This window comes from Anoplopoma fimbria, chromosome 14 (genome assembly GCF_027596085.1).
Source record: "Anoplopoma fimbria isolate UVic2021 breed Golden Eagle Sablefish chromosome 14, Afim_UVic_2022, whole genome shotgun sequence".
In the NCBI taxonomy this organism is placed as follows: Eukaryota; Metazoa; Chordata; class Actinopteri; order Perciformes; family Anoplopomatidae; genus Anoplopoma; species Anoplopoma fimbria.
Genome location: NC_072462.1, coordinates 8,139,227 through 8,161,771, shown reverse-complemented (window position 1 = coordinate 8,161,771; position 22,545 = coordinate 8,139,227). Strand labels below are relative to the sequence as shown.

Here is a 22,545-nt window from a genome sequence, read left to right as displayed (position 1 = left end):
GCATGATGGGATACATTGTGGCAAGAATACTAATCATATCCAACTAATATAAATTACTCACAATGTCCCATAAAGATAGTTCAATTGTCCTTGGACCAATAAGCCTTCCTCCTCCTATCCATTTAGATATACATGTATCATATATGTGGTGTGTTGACAACCTGAAGATATACATATATATATATATATATATATATATATATATATATATATATATATATTTCAAATAACATTCAACTCTTTTTCTTCATGAAAAACATCCTTAAACATGTCTACTACCGCTGGTGGCATTTCTGAGAGGTCTAATGTATCCTGAAATTTACATTTAGGACACCTGCCATATGCCTGTATATTACCATGGTATTTTGGTATTTTAAAGTACACACATAACCTGGAGGTAATACGTGTGTGTGTGTGTGTGTGTGTGTGTGTGTGTGTGTGTGTGTGTGTGTGTGTGTGTGTGTGTGTTTTGAGTGTGTTTTGAGTGTGTGTAGGTGTGTGCAGGAATTCTGAGGGTACAGTATGAGAATACTGTTAAGAGTGGTCGTTTCATTTTTATAATGGTTGTATTAAAGATCAATAGAAGGCACTTAAGTATCTTTTTTTTAAATTGCAGACTGTCTCTTATTGGTTCTCAACACTGTTGAACAGAGTTGCATGTGTAATGCGTCGTTGTAGTGAGTCTCGCTGTAGAGATTGAACCCGTAACCCAGTCAGCTGCTCAGATTAGTCCCATGAAGGGTTTGCATTATTCCACTGTCTGTTCAGATATTCCTGCTCTTCTACTAACATTTTTTTCCACGGCTGGTCCGGCCTCCAAACCTGCTGTCAATAGCGGCGAGGATGAGTTTGAAGTGTGTTTTCATTCCTGCTCTCAGCAGCCATCTTTTACCCTCATCTCTTTAGTGAAGAAAACTCAATTTGTTAATCTTTTGTCGTGAACATTTCTATTTGTTTATTCCTCACAAATTTATTGAGCTTGGGATCTATATATTTTTCTAGAGTTTACATAATCTATTTCTTCCTGTGTGTGTGTGTGTGTGTGTGTGTGTGTGTGTGTGTGTGTGTGTGTGTGTGTGTGTGTGTGTGTGTGTGTGTGTGTGTGTGTGTGTGTGTGTGTGTGTGTGTGTGTGTGTGTGTGTGTGTGATATAGTGAGAGTTCCCAGGCCTTCAGGCCAACACTGATCCATGTGTGAGAGAGTGAGAAAATATAGTTATTGCAAAAAAAGAAAGGATAAAAGTAGAGGGAGAATGAACGAAGGAAAGAAGGAAATTAGAACAAATGAGGAGGGAGTGAAAATTGAAGAAACAAGGCAAAAAGGAAGGAACAAAGGCAGGAAAGAAGGAAAGAAAATGTGAAGGAAATAAAGAAAGATGCTTTGAAAAGAGGAGGAGCTCAAGAGACAAAACGAGAGATGCGGGGGAAAAAAGGACGAGAGACATTGAGAAAGACGAGAGCAGGGGGAGATTGACAACTGGGCGTCGTAATGTGAAGAAAAGAACTACAAGTATACAACAGGATCAGTAGTCTGAGTTATTTATGACAGAAATGGCATAAAAAACTGACTGATGGAATTTAAAATGAATATGTTCAGGAAAGTAGTGCTGAATGAGAAAAAGAAAGAAATATAGGTAACAACAATAAGACTTTTAAAAGGGTAAAATATATAGACTACAATGTTCTCCCTGTTATCTGAGTGATGATGGTGAAAGAGCCAGACGTCACAGATTTACAGATGATCTAACACTCTGTGATGTTTTTATACTGAATGTAACTGAAGACATGAAGACACACACACGCACACGCACACACACACACACACACACACACACACACACACACACACACACACACACACTCTCTTTCTCTCTGCCCAGCTTGCACCTGCTCTGAGTACAAACACAGCTTCACGCAGGAATGCCTGCAATGTAAGTGAGTGTGTGTGTGTGTGTGTGTGTGTGTGTGTGTGTGTGTGTGTGTGTGTGTGTGTGCAGCTCTATGGCAACACACAGACGCCAAAAACACAAGTTCTCTTTGTGACAAAACTGGCCATTGATAAACAGCACACACATGCATACACACACATATTTGTACATCCAAACATGTGAGGACCATCATGAACATAATTCAAGCACCCAACTTTAACCTTAATGCTATGTTAACACTAGCGACAGAGCTCCAAAAGGGCTAAGTGTGACAAGCTACATGGTCGCCGTTAAAGTGTTGCTCAAGCGCTGGTTGACGTAGTTTATGTCTTTAAATAGCACTGGCATCTAACTAACGGCAAGAATACAATTTTGTACCATTTTTAGACAGAACAGGAACTGTGTTAAGACATAAAGGGGCTGGAAATTTAAAAACAAAAATACTGGTTTAGGCTTCACCGCGTCATTGGTTTCAAAAAGTTTCTATCAGTTTGTAGCTTCGTGTCACTGGCTTCAATAGAAAATGACTGGTATTCTGTTGCTTTGACACTTGTAGTGCAAAACATAGCTTGAAGGACTTTTCTTTTTTTTTTTTAAGTCTATCTCTATACAATACTCACATTGTATACGTACATTGCGAGAGTTACTGGTTGCTGTAATCATTCCTACTGTCCATGCTGGCTGTATGGACAGTATGTGGAATGTGCGTATTGTACCATAGATAGACTAAAAAATCCCAAACTAGCCTTTAATCTGTATCCGATTTCAAGCTCAAACCTTACAAACCAAGTGTTAAACTTCAAACAGGTCTTTATAGAAGTGAGGACTGGACAAAATGTCCTCACTTTCCAAAGATGTCCTCACTATAAAAGGTCGGATCACTTTAACCCAAGACAACTTGAAGCTGCAGTTGGTTACTTTTATGGGAATACATTTTTGTCATATTTGCTAAAACAGTCACTATATTCTGACAGAAATACATTATAAAAAGATAATCTGTGAAACATTCAGCCTCATCTGGCTCCTTTTAGTGCTCCTAGTGGCCTTTGACAAATTCCACCACTCGCATAGACAAGCAACCAATCAGATTATATAGCGTTGCTGTCAGTCACTGCTGGTCAAACTGGCTAACCAAACAGCGCTGATTAAATATGAATCAATATTCTGTCACTTGCATTGAAGCATATTTTAGTGTAATGTTTAGCTGTAAAATGAGAACGTTTGCTCTGGCTGATGGGCGGTGTTTGGTGGGCGGTGCTTGGTGGGCGGTGCTTGGTGTGGCCGGGTCATAAACTCTATGATTTTACAGTTGACAAGTTTACTAAAATATGTCTGACAACATTTGATTAACAGATTATTCATCTCATGTAGGTTATGTTTTATAGCAACTTTAACTTTAATGCACTAAAACGATTCTCTTATTTTCTCCTAATCACGAAGGAACATTTTTACCGACTACGTCTTTTGTCTGCGGCCTGTACGACACTTACGTTGTTTGCTATGAGAGTCAAATGAAGCGAAGCTACACACACACACACACACACACACACACATTGACATTTTCATCCTTTTGATTTTTTTTTGCTGGTGTTTTCAGACCTCTTTTATAGGAAAAACAAAAAGAACTGAGCCTGATTTGACTTTGACACTTTCTCTGTTAATTTCAAAGAGACTTTAAGTGTAATTTTGGCTTCTTGGCATGGTTTTAGTTGTGGGTTTTTTTTTAACATTGAGAGCCTTCAATCTCACTGTGCTTAATGTTTAAATTTAAGCTTCTTAACATAAAGAACATGTATTCTGATTTCTTCTGCTTTCTCGCATTTACATCACACTTTTTTTCTGGTGAATTCAAAAATAGTCTTGTCTGTTTTCTCTCATCTCTATTTCACATCGACTGCAGGTCTCTTTCGTTTAATTGATACATTTCTCCCTTTTTTACCCCCTCCTTTTCCTTCCCGTCTCCCTGTGCTGCAAGTTTGTTATTGTTGTTTGTCAAATTTAGTTTGCTGAGTTGATGATTTACTTTCGAGAAACAATTAAACGTCACTTGAGAGGAGAGCGTGGGATGTCTTTGTAATCAAAAGGAAATTAGGCATCAGTTGCTAACATTAGCAGGTTGCAGAGTGCCGTCTCGCTGTTGTTTTTCTTTGTTGGTGTTGGGAGGATAACAATTTTTTTTTTTTTTTACTTTAGATATGATTGTTTTAGTTAATTTGTTGTTCAGGCTGATTCTGCTGCTCGTCCTCAGAGCTTTGCTAATGCTGGCTGAATAAACAACAATCTATATATCAAGATTATCCCCAAAAAATGGCTTTAATGGAACCGTGAAAATGAAGCTATTACAGGAAGTAGAAATAAAATAATATATGGGTCAGCATGAGCCTGTTTAATCCTCATTTATAGTCCATTTAAGTTTGTTTTTTTCCTTTCTTTTATTGTTTTTCCAGTTCTAAACACACACACACACACACACACACACACACACACACTTTCTCTGTAATGGTGACACTGGGTCCAGCCATTAAACTGGCTTGTGAATGTACCTGATAGCACCCGGAGAGGGTTTACATGTAAAACATTTCCAACACACACTTTAGGCAGTTGAAGAAAACGTTTTATTTAATATCTTGATCTTTTCAGCTTAAAAAAAGTGGAACCTGCTTTATATCATAAATTGTAAATGTTTTGCTCAATTTGGTTTAAATGTAAGTGATAGTTAAAGGCTTGTGGAGCTTTTTAAATGTTGTTATTTTTGTCTGGATCATCTTGTTTTTAGAGTTTGTAAAGAAGATTGGAACTTGATCTCGTTGAATATGAACCTAATATAATCCAATATTAAAAAAATGATAAAAAAGGATGAATACTTTTTTTTAACATCAAACTCAAATTCTGATATTAACAGAGTCAATTATTCTCAATAATATATTTCCAAAATTATTATTTAAAGAAAAATTTAAACTTTAACATCTGAAAAAGATAAATAAAGCTTTTGTTGTGAATTCTTTTATATCAAAGCTGTCCTCTTAAATCTGCATCGTGCTTTTTTATTATGAAGTTTAAAGAATTATTACTCATCATTACATTTTTGTTTGACTGGATTATGAAATTCCCAAGAAATTGATTTAGTTACTTAATTTTCCAAATATGATTGTTGCATGTATATCAACTGTCATTTATCCCAGATAATCTGTGAAAAGTGGAGAATATAAAGTGTAAAAGTCTCTAATTTAATCAAATAATGTCCTAAGCTCCCCTGTTTGCTTTAATCTATTAAAAATTGTTAATACATAATTCATTATCTTTAACAAATTTATAATGTCCGGCTCAAATCCTTTACAAAAAAATCTGACACAAAACACAAAGTGTAAAGCATTTATCATGTCTAAACACAGAGAAAGCATTGTTTTAAAGTATCTACTAGCAACCTGTTATCCCAAATACTAAACTGCAGTGATGATAAAACTTAATTTTCAAAACTTACATTTTTACCTGAAGCTCATCATTTAGTTTTTTAGTTTTTAATCTAGAGGATCCGGACTGTAAGGGTCTCATCTTCAGCTCCCTACCAGCACCAGCCTTTAAAAAGCAGACCTCGACTTCCTCCGCTATGAGTCATTTCAAGAAGGAATCCTGGGATTTTTTTTTATTAACCGGACACCGAAAAGTATTTTTCAAACCCTCAACCGATTAAATCCTGTCAGCGAGCTGACCGGGGCGATCTGCTCCCATCCCTGGCTATTTCCTACTCTCCCTCTCTCCCTCTCTCTCTCTCCCCCACTCTCTCTCTCTCTCTCTCTCCTCGGCTCAGATGTGGTTTTGTTTAAAGTCGACAGCGTTAATTAAATTACGCCAGGTCTTGCAGAAGGCACAGTAGGAGAGCCGGCGGTCCCTGGTGGGCCGCGGGTGGAGGAGGGGGGGGGGGGGGGGGGGGTGTTGCGGGGAAGCAGTTTTGGTGAGCCATACTGGCCCCTTCAGGCGGACCCAGGTACCACAGAGAGGCCACAGACCTCAGCAGTCAGCTACTGTTATTTGTTTTCCGCAAACTCTGGACCAACTCTGAACCCAAAGAGTTCCTGTGATCTGATGACATAACCTGCTTTTGTGGACGGCCTTGCTCACATACCTTTTTGTGCTTTTGGTTTGGTTATTTATCAAAAAAATCAACATTTTCCCGTCTCCAATAAGTGAAACAGGAACATAAGGGAAAATTGTATTTATGTTATTAACATCCTTTGGCTTATTAACAGCCAGAAGATTATTAACTAAACCTTTAACTGCATCAGATGACAATACAAAGTAGAGTTATTTCATATGAATTTGGTGGCTTGATTTGATTTCAACAGTTAACACAGTTGTCATGTTAATCATGAAAACTTGCACACTCCCAGCAATCTGAAAACTCACTTACTCACTCGTAGATGCAAAAAAATAAAACAAACAAAACAAAACAAGAAATTTGTTTAAAATAAAAACTTCAGCTGATTGGTTGATAAAAATAAAATAAAAAAGGCAGAGCATTTGACCTCATTTGAGAGTCTTTAGATAAGTGAATTCAAACAGCCCATCCTGCAGTAAAATCACTCTGTCCACACCTTTTGAAAAACATAAAAACACACAACGACCTCACCTCCTTGTGTGTGAAGTGCTGAAAATGGTGTGTGTGTGTGTCCGTGTGTTAGCATGCTGCTCAAATTAGCTATGTCGTACCAGGCCTTGGCAGAAGATGAAATGAGAAGGAGGCTTGAGGGAGGGAGGGAGGGAGGGGTGAGACAGAGAGCATTCATGTGCAGCTTGACATGCAAAGACACAAATAAAAAGGGAAAATGTCCACGGCCCCGTTTTGTTTTGTTTGGCTACAAAGCCGCTGTCACTGGCAGTTACATCTCAGTAAATTATCAATTTTTTCAGCAAACGAACATGCAGCTTCCACATTTTTACTTTTTTTTTGTCCAAGAATTAGATTTATTGATTGCTGTCAGGATGTAAAAAAAAAAAGGTTTCTTAAATGCATTAGCTACAATAGCTTTAAACTGCAAGTCACCATAGCAACAGTATTAATGCTTCACGCTACAGGCGACAGGTGTATTAACCTATGGGTAGCTATGGGTTGAACTGATCATTAATGCATGAAGGAGGATTTGAACAGATCTCATTGGTCAGAGCTCATTTGAGAGTCATAATGCACTCTGAAGTGTTCCGATATAAAACAATAATGGACTCAGCACCTTGAGTTGGGAATGGTGCCGTTGTCCTTCAGCAGCTTTAGTTTTTATAGTAAATAATCCCAGAGAGCAGGGGATGACCTCATGACCTCATGGTTTAACTAGGCGTGCATATATAGACAAATAGGTATACAGCCATACACATTTATTCAAATAATGTGTTTTCTTTATCAAGGAGAGTCACATTTTTTATGTCGGTATGCTTCAGTAAAGTTTTGCTAAACTTGGGTTTTTCTTGATGATTACCATTTACATTTAGGCTATTCCGCTATAGTCAGAAGTAATTGTGGTTTAAAGCAGACATAGAAGGTATTTACAACTTACTAATGCTGCTGCCATTGGGGTGAAAAAGACTTTGGACTTTCCTTAGGAAAGAGATGTCTGTAACTCTTTTCTTTTTAGGTAAACCAGCTTTCCAGTTCTCCTTATAGATCCATGATGTTGGACTATGGTAGCTTTGCCCTGCTAACACTGTGTCTTGTTGTGTTGTTCTTGTCTAATGGTATGCTTTCTTATTTTTTGGCCTCATAACTGATATTGTACTGCGGTTAGCTTAGCCCCATAACTGTTATGCTAGCTTTGTACCAGACTTTGGATTGCCAAGTCCAAGTCACAAATATAGTAATATCTGAGAAGTTACGATATCTCACACTTGGAAAATATAACTTGAAACAGGTCGACAAACTTTGTGTGGACATACTCTATCCCCACAGGTTTTCAATTCAGTATGTTAGTTTTGCCCTGTTCACTGATGTTGGATTGCCTATCTTACCCCCACTAATGTTATGCTAGCTAGCTCTCTGTTAGCTCTTTGTGGTGTACCAATGGCTTACTGCTTACCTGTTAGCTGTCAGAGCTAATTTAAAGCTATACCATAATCCCTCTCTACCACCACCATCCCACACAACCCTCTAATGAACTGGTCAATTAGTGGTGGAAACCACCGTCTGACATTGTCAGAGCCAGCCGTCCTTTAACCACAAGGTTGGCGGTTCAATCCCCTGGTCCTCATGTCTGCATATCAAAGTGTCCTTGACCGTGAGGCTGAACCCCAAGGTGCTCCTCAGGTGCAGCTCACTGCTCTTAATGCTTAGAATGGGTTGAATACACAGGTCCAATTTTGTTTGCATGTGACGATAAGAAGAATAAACTATAAAAGTTTAACTTTGGAAAAGGATTTACTTCCAAAACGCTTCGAAGGTTTTTTTGTAAATGAATGACCTCAGCCTGAAGATGTTCACTGCCTTTCTGTCCTTGTGAGGACATTTGGCTTCTACAAAGAGATCTCTCTCTCTCTTTCACACACAAATACAAACATACACACACACACACACACACACACACACAAATACATGCACACCCAAAGACACACACACGCGGATGCCTGCTGCAGATGTGGACGTTCCCTAGTGCATTCCTGAGCCCAAACATTTGGCTGCAGTAACAGGCAGCAGAGTGCGGCACTCTGATTTGCTCCAAGGCTATAATGAAAATCACATGTTATCACACACATACACACACTGAAACTCACACACACCACACACACTCAAATCAGTTGCGGTGACAAAACTTCTTTAAGTTGTTGATGAAGTGTTAAATATCTCTCAGTTGTCCTGCTCAGCTGCACAGAATGTCAATCATGCCCCCCCCTTTAATTTCACAGGGAGTATTATATATGTTTTTATATTTATCTCTTTTTGCTTATAAGCACACTAATTGTAGGCAGGAATAAGTTAAATTGAAGTTCTTCCAAGATGAATAGATTCTGTGATGCGTTCATGGTACCTCACCCAACACGCCAAAGACAACGGCAAGATGCATAATTTTTTATAGCAACCACGTTTCCCTTGTTTATCTGCTGGCTTTGAGTTTCTGACAGTGCCCACTGACAGCTAATATGCTGTGTGATTTTAACACGACAAGCTGTCAAAACCGTTTTTCTCGTAGAAAAATTAATTTGTGATCACAGAAAGAAACAAAACAAATGTGAGCGATATTTAACAGTATTTATCGTGCATCTGCTGAATCTTGATGACTTTTTTCAACTATATACAAGTCTGCAGAAGAAGGTTTAGAGAGGGTGCAGGTCGGCTCCCATGACATTGGTCAGTCCAATTGTCTTAAAACACCTGAGTGGGTTTATGACCATAACAACACATTGATATTCTGATCTGACAACATGTTTGGTGTAGACAGCTGTTAATGCATGCTCTGCATATGGAATAAAAAATGTACCTATCTGTATTAATAACTAAAAACAACCTCCAAAATGTGAGCGCTAAACCAGAGATAAAAACATTTTTTTAACTTGCCGTGTAAGAAGGCAAAGAAGGGACCAAGTATCATAAAATATAAAAGACAAAGCAGGAATATCTGAAATTTTCTAAAAAAATCAATTAAAATTGGTTAAAATTAAAATGCAAAACCCAGAGACAGATGATGGAACATAAAATAAGGTGTGAAACTAAGAAACTAAAAAACACACACATGCACATAAAGCACACACACCCTGCCGCTTGGCTGTGATGCACGCTGGTGGCGTGGATTAGCTCCATCTTTAATCATTGTTTTCATTCTGAGCACGCTCTGTGTAAAGTACACCTGAACACAAAGCGCTGAGCGAGCCTTTCTTTCAGAAGCAGTTTGTACTCTGCGCTGAATGAGCTGCTCAACGGGAAGGTTTCTACCCGCGAATGGCTAGCGACGGTGCGTATCCACAGTGTCTGCTCCATGCTCTGCTCCAGGTTTTGCAAAACAAACCAACATGGCGGTTCATTTGGAATTTTTTTCTTATATTACGAAAATAGTTCAGTGAAACATGTTTCTGAAAATAATTGAGCTGAGAAATAAGCCACACAAATGCTGAATCTGTCTTTGTCTTGGAAAGTGTGAGTTGCCATCCCCAGTGTTTTATGGTTCTTGTGCTTTTAACCTTTTGTTCCTTTTTCATTATGCTGGGCATCAAATGTTAAAACTCTTTATATCAGAAAAACAAAAAGAAATTTGGGTCCAATTAATCAAATGAATGTGTACTTGAGAAGATGCCACACAAATTTCAGAAATGTGAGAACATACTAGCTGGGCAAGACCAATCAGCATTCATAGCTAACCCAAGAAAAAGTATCTGCACAGCCTGTCCTCATCCCCAACTCGTCAGATACAGCAGCTTGGTCATTGGCCCTCCACGCCAAAATTTTTGGTCTAATGCTGCATTCACACCAAAAGCGAAGCGAATATTTGCGACGCGTTACTGGCGTCAGTTTACTCGCGGGTCCATTCGTGTTTATTCGCTTCATTCGCGCCAGACGAGCTGGAGAGGGGGAGTGGCTTATCTCCCTGGAAACCGTCGTCAACTAAGCCATTTATTTCCGCAATCAACCATGCAAGAAATAACTACTATTTCTGCTTTGTGCTTGTTGTGGCAGTCCCAGATATCCCGGGAAACTAAACTAAACGTCTGGGTTCATAACATCATTTTTCATCGAGCAGTATTCACTGAATCCAGCAAGCCACACGCTGGCTGGTTTACTACAGCTGTATGAACCGAAAATAAACAATTTTGATGTGATTTAATTGCAATAAATGTACAAAAAAGGACGCCGAAATAACAACATAATGATGGCGATTTGTAAAAAGTCAGAATTCATGTTTTGTTAGTTCTCTCTGCAAGACCACAAGGAAATCACTTTTAAAATGCTTGTTTACTGAATGGAGCTCGGATCGATTGGTGCTACACTTTGCTTACATGACAGGAGAATCTCAACGCTGATTGGCTTTCGCAACACAACGTCATGCGAAATTTTGCAATTTCGCCTCATTCGCGTCAAACGCGCTGTCCGACTTGAATTTGTGTCTACTCGGGTATATTCGCATCTGTGCATAGACTTTACATGTAAACTAAACGCGCAAAAAATTTGCTTCGCTTTTGGTGTGAACGCACCATTAGTTATGGAGGGAGTAAAGGAGGAAGTCAGGTTACATAGTATAATGAGCGACACATTTTTCACGGTTTGTTTGGCAGCATGGGGGATGGATGGCTCGAACAAACACAGACTTTCACCAAGGAGAAACCATGATTCACCGTTGACTTATTTTACCTAAGTAACTCTACGTATCTTCCTACATTGCTTACCTAACGTAGCACAGTCGCATAGGTTACAGGACAGTACGATAAGAAACTAGGTTGCCGTCGTGACCTTGATTATGTAACAAACATACTTAGTTTAACCCAACCGTGATCTTTTCCTAAACCTAACCAAGATGTTTTCTGCAAAAACAGAAGTTTATTTTGTAAAGACAGTACATGTAACAATGGAAATAGACACATGGAAAACTGATGCTAGAGGGGTACCTAGGGCATAGTATGAACAGTAGGACCACTAACCAAGGCGCCGTATATGATTTGGTCACCAACTAATGATCAGTTTTATTACTGGTGGCACAAAATTGAGTCTACAGCCACAGCTGCTGGTGTTTCAAGCTAAATGTGAATGTCAGCAGGCTAACATGCGCTAAATAACAATGCTAACATGCTGATGTTTAGCAGGAAATGTTTGCCTAATATTTGCTTATTAGCACTAAACATTAAGTACAGTTGTGGCGCTAGAAAAAAAACTTTAAGGGATTACATAAATTATAATAATTCAGCCTGGGGGAATCATACATGTCTATTCCAGTTTACATGGCAATATGTCCAATAGTTGTTAATATATTTCACAAAAAAAATATACCTCATGGTGGCACTAGAGTAAAATCAGGTGGATCAGCAAAGTCAGTAGGCTTCATCCTCTGGAGTTTTTACAAAGATTTAAATTTGGACAGACTAATGACATTACCTTCTGGCGGCATGGCTAAAACATTAGACATCAATACTTTGTATGTATACTATGTAAATGTAATATCTGTTCGGTTAACGGGTTAAGTCTAGGTTTATATTTGTCATTTGGCAGTTAAAGAGCTGCTTTTCAGGACTCTGTGATATATATATCAAGGTCAGGGGCGTTGAAGGCTCTGAAAAATAACACTCTTTTAGTGGACCTAACACCTTCCAATGTTGGTGCTCAAAGGACAGACGGTGATTCATGCGAGAAATTAGCTAATGCTAGTTTAGCATGAGTAATAGTGAGTGGGATGCCCAGCAAGAAAAAAAGTAACTTTTATGTAACACATCACAGGAGAGTTTATAGTTTAAGTCTGATCTATGAGCGTGCGGAATACTCTAAATTTACGGTTCGTAATCATGACTCGTTACACGTAAATATAATTTATGCGTCGGAAACTGGCAATCACCGTAAACCCCTATATGACTTCCCTAAACTTCAAAGTAACTTCAAAATGATCCTTAAGTTGGTAGTACAAAGTTCATCCAAGAAGTTAACCCCCCCTCCTTCTCCTCATTTATTCTCAATCTACAGGAAGGTGAAACAGGAAGTTTTGTTTGTTGCCCCCCCCCCCCCGCCTCACCCCACCACCGTAGCGCTTTCCTCCAATTTGTTGAATTTCTCAAAATGTTCCGTTTGTTAGGCTGAAAAGAAAATCACAGAAAAATCACCATAAGGGCTGCTTTGCATTTTTAATTAAGAAACTAACATATGAATATATTTGCATATTATTGAGTTGCAGATTAAATCATGCATACATAATTAGCGTGCAGCAGCGCTCGTTCGTTCGCCCCCTCTCTCTCTCTCTCTCTCTCTCTCTCTCTCTCTTTCTGCACTGTGCTTACTGTTTTTTCGGCAAGCTGTGGTTCTGATGGATGCCAGACACACACACACACACACACACACACACACACACACACACACACACACACACACACACACACACACAAATACTTACACTTGCACACTTGCTTCTTCAGACACTCAAACACTCACATTACAGACACACTTACACACCCTCTCCAAACACTTTCGGTGCTGTGTGTCTCTCTCTCTCAGTTTGTTGTTTTTTTGAGGAAAATTAGCGTCTGAATTGGGGCAGTTTTTTTTATTTTTATCCTGATTAAACTGGAGAAAGAATGAAATCTCTTTATTTCTTCTCTGTGTCATTCCTTAAGCCTTTATGTGTGGCATTTTATTTATCCATCCGTCCATCCATCCGCCCACCTGTCCATCCGCCCACCTGTCCATCCGCCCACCTGTCCATTCGTCCATCCATCAATCCATCCATCAATCCCTCCTTCCTTCCATCCATCCATCCGTCCTTTCATCCATTCATCCATCCATCCATTCATTAATCTATTAATCCAAGGGCTGTGATTTTGTTGAGTTGAGTTGAGTTCAATGGTTAATTCTTCCAGTTAAATTTTTCCTGTTAAAAATCCCTGCAACAGTTGGATGGAAACATATACTGGTCTCATACTCACTCATTACAATCTGCCTCGCGGCACTCTGTGCCTCTGTTTCAAATACGTTTGAAAGTGTGTGTACCTTTATGTTCGTTCGTATTTGTACGCATGCGTGTCTATTACTGTGTGTTTGTGTGTGTGTAGCTGCCTACACTCGACCCTTCAATCCTGTCGATAACCTTGTTGGTAAATTCAAACCTGCAACATAAAAAGACTGAAATCAAAGGCTCACGATAGGAAGTGGCTGTATGAAGAGAACAAAGTCCAGTCGTGTGTGTGAGTGTGAGTGTGAGTGTGTGTGTGTGTGTGTGTGTGTGTGTGTGTGTGTGTGTGTGTGTGTGTGTGTGTGTGTGTGTGTGTGTGTGTGTTATATAGTGAGAGTTCCCAGGCCTTCAGGCCAACACTGATCCATGTGTGAGAGAGTGAGAAAATATAGTTATTGCAAAAAAAGAAAGGATAAAAGTAGAGGGAGAATACATGAAGGAAAGAACGAAGGAAAGAAGGAAATTAGAACAAAGGAGGAGGGAGTGAAAATTGAAGAAACAAGGCAAAAAGGAAGGAACAAAGGCAGGAAAGAAGGAAAGAAAATGTGAAGGAAATAAAGAAAGATGCTTTGAAAAGAGGAGGAGCTCAAGAGACAAAACGAGAGATGCGGGGGAAAAAAGGACGAGAGACATTGAGAAAGATGAGAGCAGGGGGAGATTGACAACTGGGCGTCGTAATGTGAAGAAAATCCTGTCGGCGTGAAATTAGGATGAAATGTGAGATTATAATTCAACCAGGGATTAACTGTCATCTCACCACCAGAGAGGAGGAGGAGGAGGAGGGGAGGAGAGAGGGAGGAGGAGAGGAGGGTAGGAGTGACAAGTACAGTATAGGGGAGAAAACAAAAGGAGGGTGGAGGGAACCTCGGCGGGGGGCATGGCACTTTAAGGAAGGAGGAAAGACTGAGATAAAAGGAGCTATGGATGAAGTGTAAGGAGGGGGGAGATAGGGGAGAAGCAGGCAGTGGGAGGAAGGAGTAGATGAGGAAGGAGAAAAAGAGGCGAGGTGGGTCGGAAGTTTGGGAAAGGAGGGAGGTGGAGGAATAAGACAGGTAAAACAGGACAAGTGATGGGGATGAGGAAACAGGGAGGAAAGGAGGATGGATGAGGGAAGGAAGGAGGAAGGGGAGAAGGCAGGGAGGATGAGAAAGGGATAAAGAGAGGAAGGAACAGGTGACCTTTAGGCGACTCGATAAAGCAGAGACAGACAATGGCTGTTGTCCCATTTATGTCTCCGGTCCCCCTTAAATAGATATATAGAGCTAAAGCTTGGAATAGAACGTACTACCTTAAGGTCAAAGGTCATCTTGGATGAGAACAGAATTGAACACTCAGCTGAAACTCTCCTCTTTTCTTTTCTCTCCCTCTGCTTCCTCATATCTGCCCTTCCCTCTCCTCTCTTCCCACCTTTTCTCCTCCTCTACTTTCTCCTTAGTTTTCTTGTCTACCTCCCCTTTCCTCCATTCCTCTTTCCCCCCTTCTTTTTCCTCTCCTCTCATCCCTTCTTTTCTCCCTTCAGCCCTCCACTTCCATAACGTTCTCCCCTCATCTTTTTTCCTTTCCCCCTCTCCTTTCCTAATGCTCTCCTTTGAGCACTCCTTCTCTCATCCTCCCTCTCTCCTCCACTCTTCATTCTTCTTCATCTCCTCTGCAGGTTTGTTGACCAAGCAAACGTCAGGCAAAATTAAAAATGCTGTCTCGGCTTCTTTTCCTCAACCGGGTCACTCTTTTTGGGCTCTATATATATTTTCCCCCCTTGCTCTTCTTTCCTCCCTCTCTCCCTCTCGCCCTCCCTCAATCTCTCCATCCCTCCATCTCTTCTCCCTTCATGTCCCATGCAGTCTGGTTGGGTACAATGCTGGGAGCCAGCCAGCGCTGCAGACAGATGGTCCACTTATTAGATGTGCATCAGCCCTCCCTCCCCTTCCTGCAGCTCGCTTTTTAATCAAATTAAAGCCGAAAGAAGGGGAGAGAGAGGGAGAGCGAGAGAGGTAGAGAGAGAGAGAGGGGTTTGGGAGGTCTGCTCGCTTGTTTTGGAGTCTATTATTTGTTTGAATAGGATGAATGATGACGATGTTAATATGAAATTTGGAAGACTGAATCACTGTCTCTGGTGACTGCCCGTTTCCCTGTCTCTCTGTCTCTCTCTCTCTCTCTCTTGATATATCTCTCTCTCTCTTTCTGTCTGTGTCATTTCATGTTTTTTTTTTAAAGGGGAACTCCACCAATTTTTAAGATCAGCGTATAGGCTCCTTGTCAGAGTTGGTGCTACTCAGCCTGTGTATACAGTTATGTAATGTTGTTCTGTGGCTCTGGAGGAGCGTTGTCAATGAGCTGATGAAGTCATAGAGAGAGTTATCTTGGCCTGGGGTTTGGAGAATAGACAATAACAAAAAGCCTGCGTTGCAAACAAACTGTAAATAAGAAGTTGACATAGTCACTTCATGTCACCCATTGGTTTGTGGACCGCCCGTTTTGAAACATTCCGCTGACGCCATCTTGATTTTTTCGCAACCAGACGTGACAAGAGATGGGGGACCAAAGTAAATTTTTATGCAACCAAAATATCACAATTAACTTTCATGAACTGAAATCCCACAGTGAAAAGGTTTAAGAGTGGCAACTTGGTAGCGACCTGTCAATCACAAAGAAGCCTCACCCTAAAGCTGCTTTATGGTCTATTTGACTCTAAATGGGACCATAATTTACAAATTGAACATCATGCTGTTTTGAAGACGACTTGGAACTAGATATTGAGACCATAAACTCATGTTTACAATGTTTACTGAGGGAATAAATCAAGTGAGAAATAGGGTAATTTTCTCATAGACTTCTATACAACCAGAGAAGTCGCCCCCTGCTGGCCACTCGAAAGAATGCAAGGGTAAGGCACTTTACGTTGACTTGCCACCAGAGTTTGTAAAAAAGTTGGCATTTACCAGGGAGAGTCTGATTGCATTAAAGGACATGTAGGGTCCAGTGATTTTGGAGCTTGAGTCCTGGTAGACTAAAAGTATCCCTTATGTACTTATTGCTGCCTTAAACCGAAAGAACCCCCTCTTCCATTTCCGGTGTGCTCACTTTTTTGCCTCTGGGAACTTGACAGTGATAATTCCCCAATGCCACAGGAGAGCTGTGTGTGCACAGAAAGTACGAGAGGCAAACGTTGAAGCAGGAAGTCTGTGATTATGGGGAAGAGAAGTATCTCTTCAAACTCTGGACCACTCATGTCAGAGACAGATCCAAAAATGTTAAAGCTTATTGAAAACAACCCTGATTTGACGCAGTTAGGAATATCCCAATCCTTTCCCGACAGACCTGCATGGTGTTGTGGTAAATCTGGGGATTCTGTGATTCTGGGTCTGTACACAGACCTGCGTGTCAATCAGGCTTACAATGGAGACTTTATAGTTTACCTTTCATTTTCAAAGCGCCATCTGACCAATGAAACTTTGTTTTCATGTTGCAAATATATACAGTTGAACAGCTCCTCACACAAAACTGTTGTTTTAACACAATTGTATTTCTTGATAAAAGGCCACATTAAACCTCCACGGACAGTTGTCTTGTGATTCCAGTAAGAATTGTGTGCCAGAAAAAAAAAAGAAAGACAGTCGCTCACATCAATAAATTGGAGGTGTTTATGGCGCCTCCTATTGGCCAGTGTGAGTTTGAACATTGCTTCCTAGAATTTAATTGAATCCTTGAATATTTGTATTGAAAATTCATCATGACTGTGACAGCGCTTCTTCTGTTTGCTCTCGCTTTTTGTTTCCATATGTAATTTAACTTTAACATCCTGTTTAAAATGTAATTGGTAACTAATCCAGGGGCTGCTTACAGTGTAGTGACTGGGCCTCCAGTCAATCAGATATAGTATAAAGCTATTTTAATGGCATCAGTGGAATGCCATTAAATTGGTTCAGACTCTAGAAAAAGTCAATGTTTTGTCCAGTTGTAATAAAATTAATTTTTTTTTACAAAACCCTGACGAGGGACAGATGAAGATCAACATGTTGGCCAGAAAGTATATGTGATGTATTTCATCTGGTAAAATGCAATAAAAGAGGAGAGGAGAGGAGTCAACTCAGGGGAAAGAACCACTGGCAGTACGGAAGGAAACATGAAAGGAGGATACGAGAGGAGAGGGAGGCAAGTAGGAAGGAAGGAGATATGAGGAAACAAAGAAAAAAATGAGAAGAGGAAATAGGAGGTGAGGAGACAGGTCGTCCAAGGTGGAAGCAAGAGGAGAGAGGGAATAGAAGGAATAAGGAGATGGGAGAAGAGGAGGAAACAAGGCAAGAAGGAAATAAATATGAAAGGAGGAAACAATTGGGGAGGGAGGGGAAAGGAGGAAGAAGGAGACAAGAGGAAATAAGGAAACAAGAAAAAAAGAGGAGAGGAAAAAGGAGATTAGGAGACAGGTCAGCAGAGGTGGAAGAAAGAGGAGAGGGGGAAAGGGAGGAAGAAGGAAACACGGGAGAAGAGGAGGAAACAAGGACAATAGGGAGGACATATGAAAGCAGGAAACAGTAGGGGAGGGGGAAAGGGAGAAGAGAGGAAATGAGGAAACAATAAAACAAATGAGGAGAGGAAATAGGAGATGAGGAGACAGATCAGCATAGGTGGAAGGAAGAAGTGAGGAAAATATGAGAAGAAAGGGAGAGTAGTGGCGAAGGAGTGAGGGGAGGAGAGAGGAGGAGAGAAAATAAATAAAAGGAGGAGAGTGTGATGAAAGGAGCGTGCGGTCTGAAAGCGGTGGAAAAAGTGAATATTCGGCTCAGTTCAAAGGCAACACCGCGGGAGGGGAGGGAGGAGAGAGAGAGAGAGAGAGGGGGGGATGACTTCCAGATTTACTGTGGAAAGTTGAAAGAGTGTCGGCAACTGCGCGCGTGTCCGCCTCTGTGCGCACGCGCTAGTGTTTATGCGTGCGCGAGCTACGTTTCAACCTTTCTCTTTCCGTACATGTTCCGTGCGCGCGTGTGTGTGTGAGACGGCGCGGGGGAAAGAGAGAGAGAGTTATAGAGTGAGAGAAGGGGAGGGGCACTGCTCTCTCTCTCTTTCTCTCTCTCTCTGCCTACTTTGCATATTCCGCGTGCCTCGGCTCGGCCATATGGGAAAATGCAACTGAAGGAATTGTCGGCGGGGAAAAAAAAAACCCGCGCAGGCACAGGGACACGCGAGCGGAGCGGCGAGAGTTCGAGAACATAACAAATCCGAGGAAAAGTTGTAGCGAGAAGAGGGAGAAGAAGAAAAGGTGGCGAAGAAGACGAGAGCAGGGGCGGGGGGAGCGTGATAAACCAAAACAGAGAGAGAGAGAGAGAAGAGGGAGAAATAGAGGCGCTTTTTTTTTCTCTCTCCATCTTTTCCGCGGAGGGAGAGGAACGATGTATTGCGCGTACACCATCCCCGGGATGACAGGCAGCTCACTGATGTATTACTACAACGGCAAAGCGGTAAGACACTCACTTTCATCCTTTTTTTTTTTCTTCCTCCGCGAGGGTTTGTTGGGGGGGGGAGGTAAGAGAGAAAGAGGGGGAGAGTGTGTGTGTGTGTGTGTGTGTGTGTGTGTGTGTGTGTGTGTGTGTGTGTGTGTGTGTGTGAAAGAGAGGGAGAGGAGGTGTGAAGGTGAAGAGAGCCGCTTTTCTTTTTTTTTTTAACGGAGCAACTTGACAGCGCGTCGGGTCGCCGCCGCGCGTGAAAGCGCGAGCGGACTGTGACTGTGACTCTATGTCCGGGTTTATTTTTGGATGAATTAAAAAAAAACAACGATGCTGTTTGGGAAATAAAAGTGTGTGTGTGTGTGTGTGTGTGTGTGTGTGTGTGTGTGTGTGTGTGTGTGTGTGTGTGTGTGTGTGTGTGTGTGTGTGTGTGTGTGTGTGTGTGTGTGTAGCAGGGGGAAGTGACAGTCGCTGCTGTGGGTTGCCGTGTAGCGGCGTGGTGGCGAAATTAGGTCTCTAAAAATGCGATGAATGTGTGTTTACAGTGTGCGCGTGTCACGTCTCAGCTATTAGAAACATTGAATGAAAAATTGTCCCGAAAATGTCTTAATTTTTATTTATTTTTTTACTGTTACTCTCCTGGATTTTGCGAATGCGACGCTTTTTTAGATATTTTTTATTTATCCGCTCGCAGATTTATTTTTTGTCTTTCTCTTTCGCGTATTTATAATTTTTTTTAAAGGACGTAAATGACAGCCTTAATATTAAAGGTTATGGGGGTTTTTGTTTTTTGTTCTTGCTCTGATCCGGAATGACACACGTGTGGTTTTCCGGGTTTGTTTGATTGTGTGTTCCGTTCAGGGACTTGTGGCATTTCATATTTTTTGTATTTTATTTCTTCCTTTCAAAATCGGTGGCCTTTTCTGTCCTAATTTGGGCCTGGAATTATATTTGCGATATCTTATTATAGTAATATTCCGTTTATTTTAGCTTCGAAAATGTATTGAGGGCAGCACTAGAAAAATATGTCTAATTAGATGGTTGTATTCAATATTGATATCAGTGATGATCCCTCATTAATCACGTTATTTTGAATCCATTTCGATTCTTTTAAACTGAAATCAATGCAACAAATTCTGACAATGATGACATTTGAGGTCTACCCATCTGTACACCAGTCTATAAAATATATCATTCTGTTAATTGCTTTTTTTTCTTATTTAAAATATATTAATGAGTGTCTCCAAAATCCTGAAACACTGTCTAAATTCAGAGAGATTTTTTTTTTTTACAGCAAGTATGAAGCTGTCTGACCTCCTGTGAACCTGTCTGTCTGTCTAACCCCCACCTGTAAAACACCCTTTAAAGAGGGGCGAGTGAGGGGGGGGGTGAAGGCTAGAAATGAGAAACAGTGCATAAAGCAGAGCGAGGAGGGGGATGAATTTCACAGGTTTCATCGCTTTAAAAAAAGCTGGAATGTCTGCAAGTCGCAGGTGTAAATGAAGACGGAAGGCTGGGATTTCCCACAGATCCACCTGTCAGCGAACTGTCCGTCTGCCTTTGTCTCACCTCTGACTCCAGGCTGAAGCTCTACACAGTTTTAAGAGGAGAGACACAGATGACAGCGAAGGACGGTGGGAAAAAAACGACGACATGGAGGATAATCCAAAAGAGAAGCCGAGAGAATTATGTTTTCAAATGATTTGATATGTTATCATATTAAAATCAATAAACAGTTTTGTAAATTAACAATAATAAATCTGGTCCAGCACCTTACAGGCCTTGTGAGACAATATATCAATCAGATGCAACCCAGCAGCCACAAGAATATATTTATCCCAAAACAACACCAAAGAAACATTTAATTATATATTACATTTTTTTATAAAATGATGCATTTTCGAATTTTTACATATCGCCAACATACATTTCTTTAAGATTTATGGACTTCATTAAATTCTTGTGTTTTAATTAATATTTAGTTTTTTTTCTTTTATGCATCTAATCTGCCTTTTACACATCCTGTGTTTTTTGTAGAATGATATTTAAAAATGCTACAAAATGTGCTGATGTTTTGTCTCGACGTGTTCGTGACCTCGGATTCTGTGGTCATCACTTATCTGCGTTCTGATGTCTGTGTAGCTGATGTGACCCCAGCTGCAGACAGAGCCTCTGTTGTCCGAACGCTGCCATGCCGACAGTGGGCCTCTGTCTCCTCCCCGCCTGTTGGTTCTCCGGCCTCCATCCTGCCCGCCGAACACTCCTGGCCCACGGCTCCAAAGCCTTATGCCCTTTTTGCACCCGCTCTCCCCCTGTATATTTCGGGGCCCTTTTTTGTATCTCTGCGGCCTTGCTTGGGGCCGGAGCTCCTCTGCACTCCGGTGTGCCACAGTGGGGCTCGGCAGTGGGGCTCGGCAGTGGCACCGCTTTGTTTGGAGGCTGGATGGCACATTGTGCCCGACGGTCTTGATCTGGTGCCAAGCTCCTTTCCATCTTCACTTCAACCCCCCACCACCCCACCCTGCCCTGTCTCACTCTGTCTGTGTCACGGCTTGTTCACGCCCGCCGTCCACTGACGGGAAGAGAGGAAAAAAACGAGAATAAGAGAATCTCTGTGATTACAAAAAAAGTAATCTTGTTGTTTTATACTGCATCCTGTTTTTAGTTCCCATTTGGTGGCGACTTTGGTCGGCTGGGTTTTTTCGAGGTGATTCTGTGGTCGTGTGTGGTTCAGGCTGGTCGGCGTGTTATGCAGACTAAGGTGGAATCAGTGGAAACTGGGTCAGAGTGGTCCATGGGTTTGTGAGAAGAGACAGAAAGGCAAGCAGCAGCAAGGCCCAGCGAGACCAAACAGCGAAGAGGCTGAAATCGGGGGGGCTTTGGTTTTGGAGGAGGAGGAGGAGGAGGAGGAGGAGGGCCGAGGCCTGAGCTCCGGTTAGCGGCTGTCGGCTCGCTAACTTAAGCTCCAGCAGGCTTAATGAGGCAGCAGAGAGAGCTCGGGCTAAAAACAAAAGGCCTCATTTAAAAGCCGGCCCGGCCAGCCGGTCATTGTTATGCTAACGCAGCATTTGAATATTCAGCACGTTTTAATTAGGAGGGTCCCGAAGACGCCTGCCAAAATCCTGCGGTCCTCTCTCAATGTGCAGCTTACAGGAAACACACACTTTAAACACTTTAAAGCCATTTATTCCGTCGGCCGGCCATTCAGCATGCGGCCGCTGCCTCCATGAGACAAACGCCACTCCAAATGTGAGAAGATTTTAATTCTTCTTTTTTTTATAATTCACAGGTTTATCTTTTTTTTTTTTTTATTAATGAACTCCAATTATAGTTTGATATAAAACTGTATTTCCTTTTCCGTCTTTTCGAATTAATGTGAAATGAAATATTGAAAAGGATTTGCAGGTATTGCAGTTTAGATGCATTTATAATTCCAGTAGATCATTTTCTTTTAATTTGACAACCTGACCGAGGAAGGAGGTCAAAGGTCAAGGCCAAACCATCCTTATGAAATTACTCTGTTGAATTGGAAAATGTATGTTATTTCCTCAGATAAATGACTT

At 41.1% G+C, this 22,545-nt stretch overlaps 1 protein-coding gene across 2 annotated transcripts in view; it reads left to right on the top strand.

Annotated features, from left to right (window-relative positions):
- The window catches only part of LOC129101982 (transcription factor 4-like), a 221,563-nt gene that overhangs the window by 135,975 nt on the left and 63,043 nt on the right, over window positions 1-22,545 (top strand). Inside the window, exon 1 of one of the 2 annotated variants that reach the window (XM_054611867.1) lies at window positions 18,515-18,997. The exons of the other annotated variant lie outside the window; for it this stretch is intronic. Coding sequence (XP_054467842.1) covers window positions 18,929-18,997 — 69 coding nt within the window. The 5' untranslated portion in view covers window positions 18,515-18,928. Of the gene's footprint in view, window positions 1-18,514; window positions 18,998-22,545 lie in introns of those variants that run through there. 2 annotated transcript variants of the gene reach the window in all.